Source organism: Erpetoichthys calabaricus, chromosome 9 (assembly GCF_900747795.2).
Source record: "Erpetoichthys calabaricus chromosome 9, fErpCal1.3, whole genome shotgun sequence".
Taxonomy (NCBI): Eukaryota; Metazoa; Chordata; class Cladistia; order Polypteriformes; family Polypteridae; genus Erpetoichthys; species Erpetoichthys calabaricus.
This window is the reverse complement of record NC_041402.2, coordinates 88345179-88364752: the sequence shown is the minus strand read 5'-3', so window position 1 is coordinate 88364752 and position 19574 is coordinate 88345179. Positions and strand designations below refer to the sequence as shown.

The 19574-nt window shown below is 35.7% G+C and overlaps 1 protein-coding gene across 3 annotated transcripts; it reads left to right on the top strand.

Annotated features, from left to right (window-relative positions):
- Positions 1–4687: 4687 nt before the first annotated feature.
- mthfsd (methenyltetrahydrofolate synthetase domain containing) lies at positions 4688–17666 on the top strand. Of its 3 annotated transcripts, XM_051932121.1 has the most exons (9): positions 4688–4926; positions 5156–5259; positions 6053–6166; positions 6211–6324; positions 10120–10233; positions 10629–10719; positions 12215–12327; positions 12932–13057; positions 16919–17666. In XM_051932121.1, exons 1-9 carry the CDS (start codon positions 4899–4901, stop codon positions 17408–17410), a joined length of 1296 nt encoding a protein of 431 aa, XP_051788081.1. In that variant the 5' UTR covers positions 4688–4898; the 3' UTR covers positions 17411–17666. The 3 variants fall into 3 exon arrangements, with proteins under 3 accessions (XP_051788081.1, XP_028665677.1, XP_028665676.1); XM_028809844.2 differs by lacking the exon at positions 6211–6324; XM_028809843.2 differs by lacking the exon at positions 6053–6166 and having other exon boundaries at positions 4689–4926.
- Positions 17667–19574: the final 1908 nt, after the last annotated feature.

The window sequence follows — 19574 nt, the reverse complement described above, 5'->3', positions numbered from 1 at the left end:
ACTCTGGCATGATTATTTATTTAAAATCAGGACAGAAAACAGTACTGCAGTATCTGTGTCTACTCAACCATACCACTGAACAGCTTCTACACTCAAGCTGTCTTGCTCCTTAATGCCTCCACTGCATCCTGACAATCTGTGAACTTTATAAACTTTTCTTCTTTTTAATCCTACATTCTGCGATTATTCTAATTTTGGGAACTGGGTTGGTGTCATAATTTTCTTCAATGACCTAACAATTAAGTTAATAATTACCTAACACTAGTTAATAATTTCTTATATGTCTTATTGTATGTCATCTTCTTTTGGACTGACCTGTATTTTGTGCTTTGTTATAAAATGTGTAGGACTTTATGCTGTGTTGTTGCATGTTACAATGTGGGCCTGATGGCACACAATTTTGTCTCACCATATACTTTGTATATGGCTGTGATGACAATAAAGACTACTTGACTTGATTTGTATCTCTCTTGAACCTGTCTTTCTTCTTTATCAGCTTTTCTTTTCTTGGACATTGCAGCTGGCTAGGAAAGCTATGAGGAGCCTTGGGACCAAAATCATAACTGACTGAAAAAATTAAGTCAACAAATTAAGACGAGTGAAATACTCACTCCAGGGAAGTTATGACTAAAGTAAAGTACATCCATTTACACCTGAATTAATGTGTGTCACATTCGAAAGACACTTGATTACATTAAAAAAAATGAGTATAAACATGCTTGTGAAGTAATATACAGACCACACTCAGAGTTGGTCACAAGCTGATAGTGGTCATGTTGGACATTAGTAGAAATGCTTTTTCTATCCACAATTATCAAAAAAGACAAAAGGACCAGGAAAGATAATGGCAGCAGTAAGGTAAGCTGCTGAAGAGTGGCCAGCCCTGACACATGCACAGCTTTAAAAGGTGAGCAGAGTAGCAGAAGTGGTATATGTGAGGTCAAGCTACCATTTCTATCATGATGCTGTCACATCTTCATCATCATGCTAAAACACTAGTAATCGCTATATCGCGTTTCAACTTTCGCGGCTTCACTCTATCACGGATTTTATATGTAAGCATATTTAAATATATATTGCGGATTTTTCGCTGGTTCATGGGTTTCAGTGGACAATGGGTCTTTTAATTTCTGGTACATGCTTCCTCAGTTGGTTTGCCCAGTTGATTTCATACAAGTAATGCTATTGGCAGATGGCTGAGAAGCTACCCAATCAGAGCACGTATTACGTATTAAATAAAACTCCTCAAATATATTGTGAGCAGGGGGGATGTTCGCACCCCTAGAGGATACGGACGCTCTTCAAAAAATGCTGAAAGACTACCTTCACATTACTCCCTTCCTTGCTAGGCTTACTTGTGGCTGCTTTGTTGTGCGATATGCTTCCCGCACAGTGCTTCGCATACTTAAAAGCCCAAACAGCACCTATTGATTTTTGATTGCTTGCTTTTCTCTCTCTTTCTTGCTCTGACATTCTCTGCTCCTAACGGAGGGGGTGTGAGCAGGGGGGCTGTTCGCACCCCTAGACGATACGGACGCTAGTCTAAAACATGATGAAAGACTACCTTCACATTGCTCCCTTCCTTGCTGGGCTTACTTGCGGCTGCTTTATCAAGCGATATGCTTCCCGCATGGTGCTTCGCATACGTAAAAGCTCGAACAGCACCTATCGGTTTTTGATTGTTTGCTTTTCTCTCTCTCTCTCTCTCTGACATTATCTGCTCCTAACACGCACTCCTTTGAAGAGGAAGATATGTTTGCATTATTTTAATTGTGAGACGGAACTGTCATCTCTGTCTTGTCATGGAGCATGTTTAAACTTTTGAAACAGAGACAAATGTTTGTTTGCAGCGTTTGAATAAAGTTCCTGTCTCTCTACAACCTCCTGTGTTTCTGTGCAAATCTGTGACCCAAGCGTGACAATATAAAAATAACCATGTAAACATATGGTTTTTACTTTGCGGATTTTCACCTATCATGGGGGGGCTCTGGAACATAACCCCCGCGATAGATGAGGGATGACTGTACATGGCAGTGTAACGCATCATTTTTTTCATGTTTTCCCATGAAGTCATTATGTGCAGCCAGTTTCCATTTTTACTATAGGCTGTTAGCTTTGGTGTGCTATGCTGCACAGATAAATGCCAGCAAACACTGGAGACACATTTTAATCAACAGATGTAAAGGTAATCTGGCTAGTATAGTCTACAGTATATATGAAATGCACATTAAAGGGAATATTTGAAAACATTAACAGTAATTGCACACCATAGGTTTTGAAAATTAACAAAGCATTTCATTTTTAAATGGTCCAAGCAGAAGAGTCTGACACCCCTGATCTAAAATGAATAAAGGGAATAGATGCAAATTGTGAAAAATGTCAACAAGTGCCCACCTCACTAAATGATACATTTTGGGAATGTTATACACTTAGACCATTTTACTTAGGCACACAATGAATAATAGTTAAGCCCAACAACAAGTGCATTTATTTAATAATGCTAAATTGTCCCTCTGTCCTAGAGTTTTACATGGGTACTGAAAATCAAACCCAAACCCACTGGCATCTGCTGTAGTTTAACCCAAATCCACCCATACCTACACTAGTTTATACCCAAATCAATTTGTTCACAAAACTAGCCATAACTACAACAATTTGTATCCGAACACTCCTATACCCACAGCAATTTTGTACTTATACATTAATTACCCCTACACTCAGTTTACATTTCCTATATAAACAGCTGAACAAGTGTTTTTTTAATTCAATAATAAATAAAATGCCAGTCTTCAGTACACTGCAGGTGATTGTGCCCAATGTCCAATACTCCAAGTCGTTTATGTCTAACAGTATTACATTTAAACATAACAGAAACAGCATAATATATGAAAAATAATAATTAAAAAGTAACAGAAACAACAACAAAAAAAGAGATGAAAATAACTACAAGCCATGAAAGAAACCCTGGCACAACAGCAGCATTTATTTATATAGCACATTTTCATACAAATAACGTAGCTCAAAGTGCTTTACATGATGAAGAAAGAGAAAACAAGACAAAATAAGAATTAAAATAAGAGAACACTAATTAACATAGAATAAAAGTAAGGTCCGATGGCCAGGGAGGACAGAACAAACAAAAAAAACTCCAGACGGCTGGAGAAAAAATAAAATCTGCAGGGGTTCCAGGCCATGAGACCGCCCAGCCCCCTCTAGACATTCTACCTAACATAAATGACATCAATCAGTCCTCATTGTATTCAGGGTTCTCATGTAAGGACTGGGGAGGAGGTTGGGGGAGTCCCTCAGGGGGTTCCCTCATGGAACATCCTGTGCATTGTAAAAATGCAAATGAAATCCACCATGGAGTATCGTGCACCATGTAAAAAAGCACATGAAATTAAAGTTCAGGAGGGTGGTCCTGTTCACACCTGGAAATGGGACATTTTGTTAAATTACTGGATGCAAGACATAAATGGGATGAGATGTGGAAAAATCAGAACGTCTGGTTAATCTACCTTAGTACCACAGTTCATTTTTGGATTTATGAAAATCTAACATACTGATTTCATCTTATTAAATACATAAAATAAGTCTGTGACCTATACAGGGTGGTCCAGATCTAATTATACAACTGTTCAGCTGACAACCATCTATTGGCAACAAAAAGAATTTTAAGTGAAATCTCTATGTGCAGGGCAGGTTCTGTAAATTCTCTATGTAATAAACTTAAGTTATAGCATAATGAAAATTGCATAATTATATCTGGACCACCCAGATATACCCACCCACTATTGACATTGGCACATTTGGGATCATAAATGTATTTTATGAATTTTTGTACTTTCAAGCATTACAAGCAACTACAGTACGTCTTTTCTTATTAGTGAATAGTGTCTGATGGTCTTTAAAAAACACAAAAAAACATTCTTCCTGATACATAAATATACCATGCCATCCTACATTGTCCTTTTCAACATTATAATAATCTATTACTTATGCTAATGGCATCAACAACTTGGACTGTGAAAAAGCTATGTCATATGTTTTGCCGCTTTACCGTGTTTCTGTAGCCTGCATATTGGAGTCAGTACTGCTATTTGGCAAGAACATGTTGTAGTTGTGTTGAACACAAACTAGAGAACATAAAGTACAAATAAACAGAAGGACATAGGGCATAGTGGGAAGTTTGCCCGTAGTCGTTTGGCACATACTTTAAATAATCCATATATACAAAATTGTTAAAAGGACTTAATTATTTGCATGAAAGTTCTTCTTTTTAATTTGAGTTACTCACTTTCATACTGCAACCAGCTTTCTTTAAAAATATAGCATTACATTACAAGCAAAATGTCAAGTTATGCTGTCTCTCTATGCCTGCATCAATGGATCTTCAAATATTCCTTTCACAGAAATGTGTGACATGACAAAATGAGGACATCTCTGATTGAAAACTCCTTTGAAGTCAATGGAAAAGTGACTCAATTTTGACTTTTAAAATATCGTTAATTCTGTCATAGTATTTAAAAATATGAACTAACACGTGGCGCTTGATTTTACAATAGCGAGTTATGCCCGTAACTTGTCCCTTAGCGGATCTGCCTAGAACCGCGCAAACTGAGATGAAGTTTGTCCTTTGCGACATGCCGTCCTTCCAGGTCTGCGCATGACGGCTTTCTGTGTTTAGCAGATTGCCGTGTACAGTATTTCGCAAGAAGAAGTTTTACTCGGGGGAATGTCCATACTTTAGATAGGAATACAGCTCAGAGAGTTCAGATTATATTCTTGAACAGGTTAAAATATCATTTTCAAACGACTAAAAAATGTTTATTCAAAAGTAGGCCTCAGCAAAGATAATTTTGTATTTACACCACTGCGTGCTTTTGAGTCTTTTCAAAATGAGTCATTTAATCAAAATAAACCCAGGTGTGATATTAATATTACTATTATTATTATTGTGCTCTTTGTTAGGCAATAAAGTTAAGTACCATGGTGGCAATATTGTACCTGATCCACCATAATGTTTACTTTTCTAGTATTTTATTATTTTAACGTTGCTTTAGTATGGAACGTCGGAAATTACCTCCAAATCTCTAAACCTTTCAAGAATATGGAACTTTGTTATTACTGTTTTACAAGCACTTGCATCTTTTAGGTGTCACCAAGTGGGACATTAGACAGAAAATCTGGGATTATATCGAAGACAATAATTTAGCGGACTTTCCTCGACCAGTGCATCACCGAATACCAAATTTCAAGGTAATTTGTCATTTTTTAAGATGTGAAGTGATTCTATTGCTCTTTTGATAGACAGCTATATTATTATAATAGCTATAATCAGAAATATAAATACTCACTAGGCAATATTTATATCACTATATACAATATTTTAAGTAGCTAGATTTGTATCTAATGATAAACTAAAAGATTAAAACTAGCATCATTAAACCTGGTGATCATTAAAACGCTTACAGCAGGGTCGCAGACTTCCCCTTCGTTTATATTCAGAATCCACCAATAAATAGCCTTGACTTTGAATGTGTGATTGATTTGGACTGTTATGGAGAAATTAATTTTTGTGAAACTTTCAAAAGTGGACATTAATTTAGAGAAAAGTGTTACTTTTCAACCAAGCATGCTAAAATTGGTATCACTGAGGAGCTTAACTCTTGCTCGAGTTGCGTACACCATTGCACCAACGAAAAAGAAAAGATTAAATAGCCTACAGAACAAATACTTTATTGCAGCTTAATTCTGGGATGGCCTTTCTATCTACGGAAATAAATTAAACATATATAAACTTGATGAATTTTCAAAGTTAATTCCAAAGTTTGATGGTAATTCTGTGAAAAGTTCAATTAGTGTCACAATTAAAAACTATTTTTTTAATAGCCTGGATTTGTATAAAGTATCCTCCTGTATATAGACATATGCCCTTTTGCTTATAAAATAAAATTGTACAAATTTTTTATCTAAATAACTTATTTGCAGTGTATTTCCTACTGAATAAATGTTGCCCTGATATAGTGCTTTTTCCATTCTATACAAACAGGGAGCATCACATGCTGGATCAAGTCTGTCATGTTTAAAGGAATTCAAATGTAGCAAGATTGTTAAAGTAAATCCGGACAAGCCCCAACAGCATGTCCGATATCTTGTGTTGGAAGTAAGTCCTACTGTTCCCTTTTTTATTTCTGTTTTTAACTACAGGGGTCTTACCTAGCCTGTGATAGTGTTAAAGGACTTGATGTATTCAGAAAATCCAGGGAAGTGAAAGTGGATCCTGATAAACCTCTAGAAGGTGTTCGATTAGCTTCATTACAGGTAATTGATTATGCCCTTTTGATATTGGTGTTTCTAAAAATTGATATTTTGTATTTCAGGCAAGTATTAGAAAAATAATCATATCTATTAATTACAAATAATCACTCTTAAATAATACCACTGTATAGTTATTTAGCTTTAGAGTGTTAGAGTTTTGTGCATAGGGTACATGTAAATGTATTTCTTCATTTTTGTATTACATCTGTTAATTGTATTCAAAAGCTGAGATCTGAAACATGAAATTCTCTGGTGTTTCAGTGTTCAGTGCTAATATAACATAGCTATTTAGTTTAAAAATTAATACAGCTTATGAAAAGAATAAACAGAGGTTATCTAAGTACTTTAACTGACAGTTTTCTTCAAATAGTGACACTTCAAGAATATTTTGTTTTGATTGTGATTAAAATGTGTGTTCACATAAATAACCATACCTCATCCAAAACATTATGTTACAACAGCAGTGCCAGTGGTAATTGTTTTCCACTGCTATAAGTTTATTGACTTCACAGTCGCATATCCCTTAGGAAAGTGTGGTTTTATGGAGAAGGCTTCTTATAGTAAAGGAACTCAAAAACAGAAATTTATAAAACTTCAGATAAATGTGGTGCTCAAATGAAATTTTGAGAAGAAGAAGAGTTCCACCTTCAACCACATCCTAAATTTAATGCAGAAAATTAAAGAGTGTGAAAGGAACGGTCCAGTCTAATATTAGAACAGCAGTATTAAGTATGCAGTTAGTAGATAATATTTAGAAGTTAAAAATGTAATTAGTTATATAGTAAACAGAGGCTCAAAATAAAATATTTAACTTAAACAATTATAGATTTAGGTCAGAGTGAAGTGGTAGCACAAGATCCATATTATGCATATTGTTGTTAGTTTGTTTACTTTTGCAAATTCACTTCAGATCCTACACTGCCCAGACTCTCTTGAATTGAATGCCTTTCAATAACTGTAGCTTCAACAATGAGAACATTGTGCATTATTTTATTTTCTTATTTTCAAAACGAAACTGTTTAAAGGAAACGCTACTCATTTTTTTTTTTTTTTTTTTTGGAGAGCTCTTATTTACCACAGTGTCTTTTTTGTGTTTATGCCCTTTCTGTTAGCAACATGCTTGCTAATATCAACCAGAAAAATCTATGATATAGAACATAACATTTTAAAAGCCACTTAATGTGTTTCTGGATTGAGGGTAGCCTTAGTCTATTCTGTTAATACTGGGAGCATTTTACAAAATATCCCTGGCCATGGTATCAGTACATCATACACACTCACACAGGACCAGTTTGGAATCTCCAGTTATCCCAACCTGAATGTCTTTGAAAATATGTAAGGAAACCACTCGGTCATGGAGAGAATGTGCAGACTCCTCATGACCAAAGACTGTATTTAGAATTTGAACCCAGTATTCACACTTTGTGAGACAGCTGCCTTAATGACTGCATCAGTGTACCATCTTTGTGTTGTATTAGAGGTGTAAGAATATTTTATGATTATGTTAACTTTTGTGGTGATAACCGAAGCATTGTGAAGCATGTTCAACCCTAGTCGCTTGGCACATATTTTAAATAATCAATATACATATAAATTGTAAAAGCACTTTCTTCTTTGTATGGACGGTCTTCTTTTTAATCTGATTTACTCACTTTCATACTTGGTATCATGACCGGCTTGTACACTGGTACTGTGAATGCTCTGCAGAGTGGAGGTAGAACCTCTGTCTTTTTCCCAGTTGATTCTGGGGTTTGTCAGGGGTGTGTTCTTGCTCCCACTCTGATGCAATGCTTGTATGGACTTGGTGTTGGGCAAAGTCATGGGATCCTGCGGCTGTGGGGCATGTGTTGGTGAAGAAAGATTCACTGATCCTGACTTTGACGATGCTGTTATCTTCGCTGAGTCAATGGAGGCCCTGATCGGGGCTCTTGAGAGACTGAGCGAGAAGTCTGAGTGTCTGGGCTTTTGAGTGTCCAGGATTAAAACCAAGATCCAGGCCTTTAATGACCTCTTGGGCACAGCCATCAGCAGTGTGTCTGTCTGTCTGTGGAGAGAGTGTCGACCTTGTCGAGAGATTTACTTACCTCGGCAGTGACATTCATGTCTCTGGTGACTCATCCTATGAAGCAAGTAGACGGACTGGGAGAGCATGATGGGGTCATGAGGTCACTGGAAAGGGGCCTTTGGATATCTATGCAAAAGGATGAAGATCCAAGTCTTTAGAGTCCTGGTGCTTCCTGTTTTGCTATATGGTTGCGAGACATGGACACTATCCAGTGACCTGAGTCGAAGACTGGACTCCTTTGGTACTGTGTCTCTCTGGAAAATCCTTGAGTACCACTGGCTTGACTTTGTGTCGAATAAGCAGTTTCTCATGGAGTCCCGAATGAGGCACATTATCTGCATTGTGAGGGTGCGTCAGTTATGGCATTACGGCCATGCGGCACAATTCCCTGAGGGTGATCCAGCTTGCAGGATCCTCATTGTTGAGGACCCAAGTATCTGGACTTGGCCAAAGTCGACACCCACATAAAGGGTTATTTCCGGAGGGTGGGACTGGACAGTGTCTCTGCCTCGGGGGTTGCCAACCAGGATCCTGAGCTGTTTTGTCATGTAGTCGGTGTGGCAATGTGTTATACCAGTGCATGCTTCCCACCCTGACCTGACCTGATAATGCAATTAGCTTTCATCAAAAATATAGCATTAGTATAAGCAAAATGTCACTTTATGGCATATACTAAAATCAAAATGATTATATACTGTATGGAGACAGTATTCCTTTTTGGTTTTTTTTTATTTTACACTGGTAGTATTACAAATTCAGTATATTATGTATTTTATTAATATGTAAGTATTTTTGTATTTTTTTTACACTTTACATTTTTTTGTATTTTGTGTTTTTTTAATTTTTGTTTCTGTTTTGTATTAATGTTGTTAAAACTGCTTTAATATACTTGGTTCAAATTGATATCTTGATGTTCTCATGTATTCGTTTAAAAAATGTAATTGACAGCTCTGACCTTTTTGAAATTAAAACAATAATTAAATATGTACAAGGATAACAATCCTTACATTCTTACTCTGTCAAATGTTAGTGTATTCTGCCTATGTTTGTTCTGCAGTGGTGGAAATAATAAATACCAGTTATTTCTGAGTGAGGTATTGCAAACTAAATCTAATACAATTTTCAATAACTGGTCAAGTTGATTCATATTTTGAGGATGCATTGGAATTAATTTTTGACCTACAGAATTGTATGCTGTAAAATAAGCTCATACTTTTTATTTTCACATTTTAATTGAAGCAGCATTGAAACTGACTTCTTAATACAGATGAAATGTAAAGCTGTTTGCCTGCAGAAATTGGAAAAAGAGTGTTTGGGGGGATTTGGAGACCTGTGTCATTGTTGAAAATACAGGCCGGTTAACAAAACTGATCAGTACACATTAACATTATAGACATTACTTTCTTTGTTATGGGAACATTGCATATGTCTGTATGCAGATCCTCACCTGCCTGATATTTTAATATAAAATGCAACTCCTTTATTAGCAGTTGATATACATTTATATTGGAAGAAAATAGGCATTTATTATGACAGCATCAAATTGAATTTCTATTTAAAAATGGATATCACAAAGATAACTTATCTACAGTTATAGAAGTCAGTAATTTGCATTAAAAAGTCTTTGTCTTACACCACACTAATTCCCAAGGAATCACTATCCAATTGATGCCAATTGAAATCCTTTGATTCATATTTGTTTTCATAACTCATGTTTTTATTCATGATTTCAGGCAGGAAAAACCCTCTTAGTCCCAACCCCACGCTTGAGGACTGGGTTATTCAATAGGATTGTACCACCAACAGGTGCAACCAAGGATGTCCTAAGAATTTGCTCAACATCTAAGGTGAAAGCCTAAAAGGCCATCAGTTCTGCAGATGGGTAAAAGCCATAGTGATAAGTTACTTATTAGGTGATTTTTTTATTTTTAAGTAAACATTTTAAAGTATTTCAGATAATGCAATTTATTGAAGAACATTTCCATAAAGTGTGCATTATGTGTAAATTAAAGACTGATAAGACATCCTCAATATCATTTCCTGAAAGCAATGATGTTTGCTTATGAATTTCAGGGAAACAAGTTGCTATGACCCTTGAAGAGTCAGTCTGAAACAAATGTTCTTAGGATATGTCTGTAACTCGCTCAGCATGTGCAGAAATAGCTGTGTTATCACCTTGTAGTCTGTCCTTGTTGAATTTTTAAATTTTAACTTATATTTCTTTTTTTTTCCTGGCAATTAGGGTGTGAAGGACTACAGTGTTCCTGTTGGTCTGGATGCCAAGGTTAAAGTAGATTTAGTAGTTGTGGGATCTGTAGCAGTATCTGAAAAGGGTAAAGTGGATTTATTGGCATAAGCATATAAGCATAAACTGAATTCTTTGAAAAGCTGACTTTTTCTGTATAATATACTGTAACGGAGTGCCGTTTTAAATTTGTAAGAGTTGTGTAATTATATTAATACTAGACATTAAGCCCGTTACAATAACGGGCGCTAGAACAGTAGTCCATAAACATTAGTAGGAACAGTTGATATTAAATGGCAAGGGACCGTTTACCTCATTAATTTTTTTCCGTAAAATGCCTGTAATTTTCTCTGACAGTAATACTGGCTTTGCTGTCCGTAATATGCGTTTAATTTTCTGTCACAACAGTGGGCAATCAGCAGATTCTCCCCAGCAACTGATGTAATGTGCGCGAAAATATATCTACTTTTAAAAGTCATTGTATTGTAATATCATGAAAATTCGTATATTTAGGAAAACGACTGACACTTTACACTTTACCGGGCCAAGCTTCTTAATCGCAAATCTGACATCCTCAGAGTGAACACTTGCACAACAATGGGGAAGCTTGTCTCCGCGTCTCAGTACCCGATTGGATTTTTCGTGTTTTAGGTCTTACCTCATTTTATCGAAAGCCGATAGGATCGGCCACGCGATATTTTATAGGTCCCGTCCTCTCTGTCTTGTGTGACGCATCAGGCGGCCTTTGAAGCGTCACACTGTGCCCCGCGCATGCGCACTTCACCAGAAGACACACACACGGACACTGGACGCACACAGGGGTTTTATTACAGAGGATAAATTTATGTGACTTGTGAAGTTAGTGGTACCCTAGTTGACCATCAGGGAATACTACCCTCACAGCAAGGGATCTTTCAAGCAACAGGAGGTCATTATATGCACCCTATTACAGGGTCTGAAGTTCCTCCGAATGCTAGGGGATGATGTGTGGTGGCCTCATAGGCGTACTTGGAAGGACAATCATTTTGGCCCTCTCCAGTACATCAGCAATCTCTGGCATTGCTATAGAGAATTCTACCTATTAAACACCAGAAAAAGATGTCAGCTGAGACCTGGAAGTGCTTACAGTAGAGTACCTAGAAGGTGGTCGGGGCACAGTATTAAAGGGCCTTGCATCATCTGCTCAGAGAGCTTAGAGTTTGGATGCAGCTAGTGACATGAGCTCAACTGGACAGAGGTAGGAAGGAGATTCAAATAATTAAAGGTAAGCAGGGGAAATATGGAGATGAAGGAGATCCAAATAATTAAAAGGGGGTAGCAGAGGAGTTTATTTTTACTGTTTTGGTTGTACTTTGTTATTCTCCTGTATCACGTATTGAGATTTTGTTATTAAAAGTATTTGTTTTGTCATTTTGGTCTTTTTGATTGGTGTTTGGGGTTGTGAGCCACCCTCTACAGGCTATAAGCAGTAATAACATTGTTATGCATGATTTTAACTGACAGCAATCGCAGAAACTTTGTTATTAATTTATTGCTGTAATTTTTACTTTCTGATTTTTCTTTCTGTTTTGGTTTTCTGCCAGGGTGGAGACTTGGAAAAGGAGAGGGATTTGCAGACATGGAATATGCTATGATAGCTGCCATGGGAGCTGTGAATGATTCTACAGTTGTTGTAACTGTAGTACATGACTGCCAGGTAAATTCTGCACTATGAAAATTGAGTTGCAAATTTCATGATTAAAAATACTTTATTTCAAGATTTAATGTTTTTAATAATATTATGTAATTTGCTTGTACATTTTTTATCTAAACTGTTTTATAAATATGCTCTTGTGTACAACATAATTGCTGTAGGCTGTCTGTGAGTTATCCTGTAGAAGTTTATAGTGTTTTAGGTAATGAATGAGTAACACTGGCATTATTATAAGAAAGAGAGAAATAAAATAACCCATCATACTGTAAACATTTTGTAAAATATTTAGGAGCTGGATTAAAAACGTTTTTTAAGGGTTGAACATTTTTCCCTCATTGATTCCTCAAATAATAAGCACTGAAATCTATTAACCACAAATTACTTTGTATGATTTCCACTTGTATTCAAAATATATAATTTGGTGTAATTTAAATTTTAAAATAGTATATTGGTAGTATTTGAAGCAGTCCAAATATGTTTTATACAACAAGTATTTCTCTTGTGTATTTTAAAGAACTTGTTGTAATATATAGTAAATAATGTTAATCTTCAAGAAATTACAAGTAGTGATTAAAGGAACTGATTGTAGTTGCTACTCATTTTGTAGGTTGTTGATATACCAGACGAACTGATTGATAATCATGATTTAACAGTGGATTATATTCTTACTCCTACTAAAGTAATTAAAACTGAATGTACGCATCCTAAGCCTCAAGGTATTTTTTGGTTCAAGGTAAGAGATCATTTTTTATGTTTTGGTATATTATTAAATGTGTTTTTTTATATTGTTTAAGAAAATTTAGTAGGATAACTTTTAATGGTCAGTCAAAATCCAGCAGTCATTATTGGTTATTGTCCATTCTACTTCTGTATTTTAATGGCCCTGGACAGTATTCAATATATGTATTTTTTAATTCATGAGATCAGTTATAGTATTAAGAAAAGACTGCAATATTTTATTCTTTAGTGTTTTGGATATTAACCTTTAATTATAAAATGCTAATAAAGGAAACGATTATTTGGTAATTACAACCCCAATTCCAATGAAGTTGGGACGTTGTGTAAAACATAAATAAAAACAGAATACAATGATTTGCAAATCCTTTTCAACCTATATTCAATTGAATACGCCACAAAGACAAGATATCGAATGTTCAAACTGATAAACTTTATTGTTGTTTTGCAAATCTTCCTCATTTTTTTATTTTTGCAACACGTTCCAAAAAAGCTGGGACAGGGGCATGTTTACCACTGTGTTATATCCCCTTTCCTTTTAACAACACTCAATAAGCGTTTGGGAACTGAGGACACTAATTGTTGAAGCTGTGTAGATAGAATTCTTTCCCATTCTTGCTTGATGTACAACTTCAGTTGCTCAACAGTCTGGGGTCTCTGTTGTCGTATTTTGCGCTTCATAATGCGCCACACATTTTCAATGGGAGACAGGTCTGGACTGCAGGCAGGCCAGTCTAGTACCCGCACTCTTTTACTACGAAGCCACGCTATTGTAACACATGCAGAATGTGGCTTTGCATTGTCCTGCTGAAATAAGCAGGGACGTCTCTGAAAAAGACGTTGCTTGGATGGCAGCATATGTTGCTCCAAAACCTGTATGTACCTTTCAGCATTAATGGTGCCTTCACAGATGTGCAAGTTACCCATGCCATGGGCACTAACACATCCCCATACCATCACAGATGCTGGCTTTTGAACTTTGCGCTGATAACAATCCGGATGCTCCTTTTCCTCTTTGGCCCGGAGGACACGATGTCCATGATTTCCAAAAACAATTTGAAATGTGGACTCGTCAGACCACAGCACACTTTTCCACTTTGCGTCAGTCCATCTCAGATGAGCTTGGGCCCAGAGAAGCCTGCGGCGTTTCTGGGTGTTGTTGATATATGCTTTCACTTTGCATGGTAGAGTTTTAACTTGCACTTGTAGATGTAGCGACGAACTGTGTTAACTGACAATGCTTTTCTGAAGTATTCCTGAGCCCGTGTGGTAATATCCTTTAAAGAATGATGCCGGTTCTTAATGCAGTGCCGCCTGAGGGATTGAAGGTCACGGGCATCCAGTGTTGGTATTCGGCCTTGCCGCTTACGTGCAGAGATTTCTCCAGATTCTCTGAATCTTTTGATGATATTATGGACAGTAGATGATGAAATCCCTAGATTCCTTGCAATTGTATGTTGAGAAACGTTGTTCTTAAACTGCTGGACTATTTGCCCACGCAGTTGTTCACAAAGTGGTGAACCTCGCCCCATCCTTGCTTGTGAACGATTGAGCCTTTTGGGGATGCTCCTTTTATACCCAATCATGACAAACACCTGTTTCCAATTAACCTGTACATCTGTGGAATGTTCAAAACAGGTGTTTTTTGAACATTCCTCAACTTTCCCAGTCTTTTGCTGCCCCTGTCCCAGCTTTTTTGGAACGTGTTGCAGGCATCAAATTCAAAATGAGTGAAGATTTGCAAAACAACAATAAAGTTTATCAGTTTGAACATTCAATATCTTGTCTTCATAGTGTATTCAATTGAATATAGGTTAAAAAGGATTTGCAAATCATTGCATTCTGTTTTTATAATTACGTTTTACACAACATCCCAGCTTCATTGGAATTGGGGTTTTACTTGCTTGTATTAATTTCTTTCAAGTAATATTTACCATTATGTGCACATATGTATGTTTAGCAATTTGACATCAAGAGTTTATTTTGTATTCTTAAGACATACCTAAAATAAGGAAAGTCACATTATAACTGGGGAAATATTTAAGTTAACTTGAGGGCTCACTTCATATGCTTACAGAAAGAAAGTTATTTAATTATGCAGCTCAGATTTTGTAGAAGGTCATTCCATATATGTATGATACATGTATTATTTAACAGTATATTGAATATAAGTATGTATTCATCAATTTTCCAAATGGCTGATTCAGTTCAGGATTGTGGGGGATAACCTTGCAGCTGCATTTCATTCTTTCAACCTTGAAGCTGATTCACCTAAGAAATTATTTCTTAGCATTTTTGATAATATCATTGTGTATTTTTTACTGGTATATTTACTTTTCCAGTGAGTCTTTGAAACCGACTGAACCTAATTAACAATATCTGGAATTGGTTTGAACGGAGCATGTGCCAGAAGCATCATCTAATAAAATATAAGACAATAAATATTTTGAATTTTTGGATTTAAATATAACTTAGTTATTGCAGAAGAATTGCCTATAAAGGTCAAAGGGACAGCAAATAACTCGTATTCAACTGCAGCAATCTGCTAACATATTCTCAATCCCCTACTCTATTCTTTTCCTTTTTAAAAATCACAATTTGTCTTAATAGACATGATGATGTATCATGACAGGTGAGAGATTGCTGTGGTTATGCAGAGTAAAGTGAATTGTGAGTTTTGTTGGGTTGCTGTGTTACTATTATTGAAATTGCAGATCATTGTTTTATTTTTCATTAAGTTGAAGTTGAAATAAGCAGAGTCTTAAGGACCACGAAGACCCATAATACTTTTTATTTTGTATATTAACAGTTACAGGTTGCACATGATCTAGCTATCTATTGTACTTGTTCATTATATTTATGTATAGTTAGCTTTTTTTCCCTGTCAGGTGACTGCTTGACAATCCCAACAGTATTCATCCAAGATCTTTTATTTTTCACATTGAGTGTTTGTTTCTTCACAACAGATGTGTTATAGCAAAGTGTCTTTTAAGATGAACATGGTCCTTAGCTTTTTTTCCCACAAAGTTGAAAGGAAATATGTCAGTTTTGGTGAGTGGTGTAACATAAGTGCCTTCAGCCGGAGACCATACAGGTACTGTGCATTTCAAACTAAAGTCGCTATTAAAGCCTGTAGTCAAATTATGCCTTACACAAGATTAACCTTAGTTTTTTTGGGTTTATTTTTTCTAATTCTTGTGACTATCTCTGACAGATTGTCACATGACACACCAGTGCTGGAGTTTTGGTAGCCTGTTGCTTGTTTCTGCAGTCTAGCCTTGAATGACAAAAAGGTCTGTTTCAAAATGGACGTATAAACACAGAACTTGAAAAATTTCTCCACCCTTTTTGTCTCTTAGAGTGAAGTAGATAGCTTAATAGAATATATTAATTAAAATGTATGCAATGAAAACAAGAAAAAGAATGAGATGTTAAAGTGAGCTCTGCACTTATGCTGAATTTCTTTAAACATGCAGATTGGTTTACTAGTGGTACTAAATCTCAGACTTTTGTTATCATTAGTGTGTAAAGAAAAGGTAGCAATTCAACACCCTATTTATATGCACTACAAATATACCCTGGTCTCTTATTCATGGTAATTTAGAAGCTTGAGTGACATTCTTTTATTCATGAGTAAAACATTTGTGGGGATATTTTTTTATTATTATTATTCTGAATTAGTGAGAGGAACTTTCTTACAATAGCAGGTTTTATGTACTGGTAGCTAGGAATTTTTTTGTCTTAGGAGCTTAGTCATCACACTCAATGATTCCTTTGTTTATGTTCTTAATATTCAGTTCTCTTATGTTCTCATTACTAATTGTTTGAATTTGTTTTTTTCTTCATTCTACTTTTACAGTTTGATGCACACATGTTAGACAAAATTCCTGTTCTGAGAAAACTTCGCCATATGGAGAAACAGGCTGGAAAAGATGTCACATTAAAGAATGAATTACCTAATGCTACTGTAAAACAGGATAAAGCAGCTGGAAGTCAAAAGCATCTACCTCAGAGTTTGGCAGAAGGCTGTAAAAATAATAATGACTTGCAGTCACAAGCTGCAATAGCAGATGAAATCACAACTGTGTATGTTGGCAACATCTCTCCTAGTCTAAGAGTCAGTGAATTTAAGGTGTTTTTGAAAGAACATAAAGCCACACCTCTGCGTCTGAACTGGCAGGGAGCTCAGGGCAGAGCTTTTCTTGATTACAAGAACAAGGCATTAGCCCAGAACACTGTGGATGCCCTCAGGGGGCTTATTATCAATGGTAGCAGTATCTGGGTAGATTTTGCCAAAACTCAGAGAGGCAATCCAAAAACACTTAACTTTCAGAAAACCCAGAGACAATAATTGCAGAAAATAGCTAATAAAGAAAAATACTGCATCAGGGACTATGTATTGTTTTTTTAAAAAATATGCCTGATAATTCACTTGGGGTTTACCAATGCACATAATGACATATTTAAAATGGGAACACACTTTTTCTTATGCAACATTAAGTAACTTAAAACATGCATTTTCTTAGAAGAAATTGTCATCATTTTCCTTCTAAAATTGAGTAAATGCTGAATATTTGTTTAAGTAAAGGGAAATTAAATATTTTAAATTGAATATTTAAGGTGTTGTGTGCTATATTAAGCTTTTATTCATTTACTAATTTGGGAGAAGTATCCTCATTTTAAAGGATAATATGTACACTGTATACATACATATCATGTAGTTAAGTATTGGCATCAGTAAAATTATGCTTGGAATACCTATACCCAAATTAATTTTTATAATGATCATGATTTTCTTAAGATTTAAGTCAGGCGTGAATATTTTGCAATATCACAAAAGTCAGTGCATAGAGTTTTGTTGTCAGCTGCATTTGATTATTTATGTTTGTTCTTTTACTTTATGATGCTCATAGTCTGTATAGGATGAGTTATTCCCTGAGCCAAGGATAGTGCACTGGCTGAACACATTTGACTGAAGATAATAAGTGAATTAAAAAATGAATAGGTGGATTGATGTTGCCCCTTTTAAATTAAGAGAGATGTTTTCTTCAGTATGCATATTCCAGATTGATTAAATTGTAACAGTTGTTTTGGAAATCTTAAACTCTAAAGTAATGCAGAGTGAACCTAGCCAGCCTGGTTTGTTTTTAAACTGCTACAGTATGTATCTGGCAATGAACATTACTGTAACTCTCATGATGATGCAAGTAATGTATATACAGTAGATTTGAAAGAGAACTCACTACAGCACTGATCCCTAAGTGCCTCCACTTTTAACATCACCTAATGCTGAAAAGTTCCCCTCATTATAACCCATTGTTCCTAGTCTTTAAGCTAATTTTATACCAATCTATACTTGGATCTCATGTGGTACCTTACCAAAAGCCTTCTGAAAATAAAGGTAAATAATATATTACCTCCCTCAACACAAGGTTTTACTTATTACTGCTAGATTTTTGGCATATTAGTAAAACACAGTTTTTTTCATTTAAACCCATGCCTACCATTTGCTAATATACCTTTTCACAATGTGATGCTCAAAGTTTCCCTTAATAATTGCTTTCATTAATTTACCCATGATGTATTTTAATGATTACACCAGTTGCATTTCTGCCATAATGTAGTCATTTAAGCTTCTCCAGTTTCTAAAGTGTCTCACCCACCCTCATTTTGCCCCTTGTCAAAACATAAGATGGAATATATGGAAATGTGTTTCCAGTACATCTCACAGCATTTAAGTTACTGGCCAGTGTTTAAAGGAAAGGAAGGAGGAGTGGATGGAATTTCAGCTGGAAATGGAAGGAGAAAGTTAACTGGTTAAGCCTTGAAAGAATATATTATAAAAAGAGGGTATGGTCAGATGACTTTTTGGAAAGTCTTATAATAAACTGAGAAAGAAATATAATGTAGTCAAGTTTGAGGATCGCTGCACATTTTATAACTTTATATCATGCTTCAAAATTACTTGAAGGTAATAACAGAGTGGAGAAGGAAGAGGAAAAAATACATCAGCAGAGACCAACTTGGATTCAGAGGGGTTATAAGAACAATAAATGCAATAGCAAAGATGAGGATTATTAGTGGCCAAACCATTGAGCATTAAGTAGTTACACAAAGATATGTTAATGAAATGATTGATGGATGCGATATCAAAATAAGGTCACATATTCCAGCAATTAATTTAACAAGTGATTGACAGTTCAACAAGCTTTATGAAACATCCCCTGATGGGTTCAGGTTGGATACCACACTTCCTGTACATGTGTTCCCATCTTGGCCATTTTGAAATCATAAACAGTGAGTATAGGAAAAAGCGCCGATCAAAACTGAAATTTTGTCAAATCCTATATGCACAAGAAGCATGTTACTGTTTCATTCACAAACCATTTAATTTACAAACTGTTTCATTCTGTTCCCCACAGACTAACTATGGTGGACGTAGTACATAGTTCACAATATTATTTATTTTCACCTGTTCTTTTCTGTACAGTGCTTAAAACATAAAGTTCATTCCA

Excerpts from the sequence above, each read along its gene's own strand:
- mthfsd (XM_051932121.1), top strand. The coding sequence starts at position 4,899 with ATGAGTCATTTAATCAAAATAAACCCAG. Across the intron at positions 6,325-10,119 it reads TTCGATTAGCTTCATTACAG|GCAGGAAAAACCCTCTTAGT; the intron begins GTAATTGATTAT and ends TCATGATTTCAG. Across the intron at positions 10,234-10,628 it reads GAATTTGCTCAACATCTAAG|GGTGTGAAGGACTACAGTGT; the intron begins GTGAAAGCCTAA and ends CCTGGCAATTAG.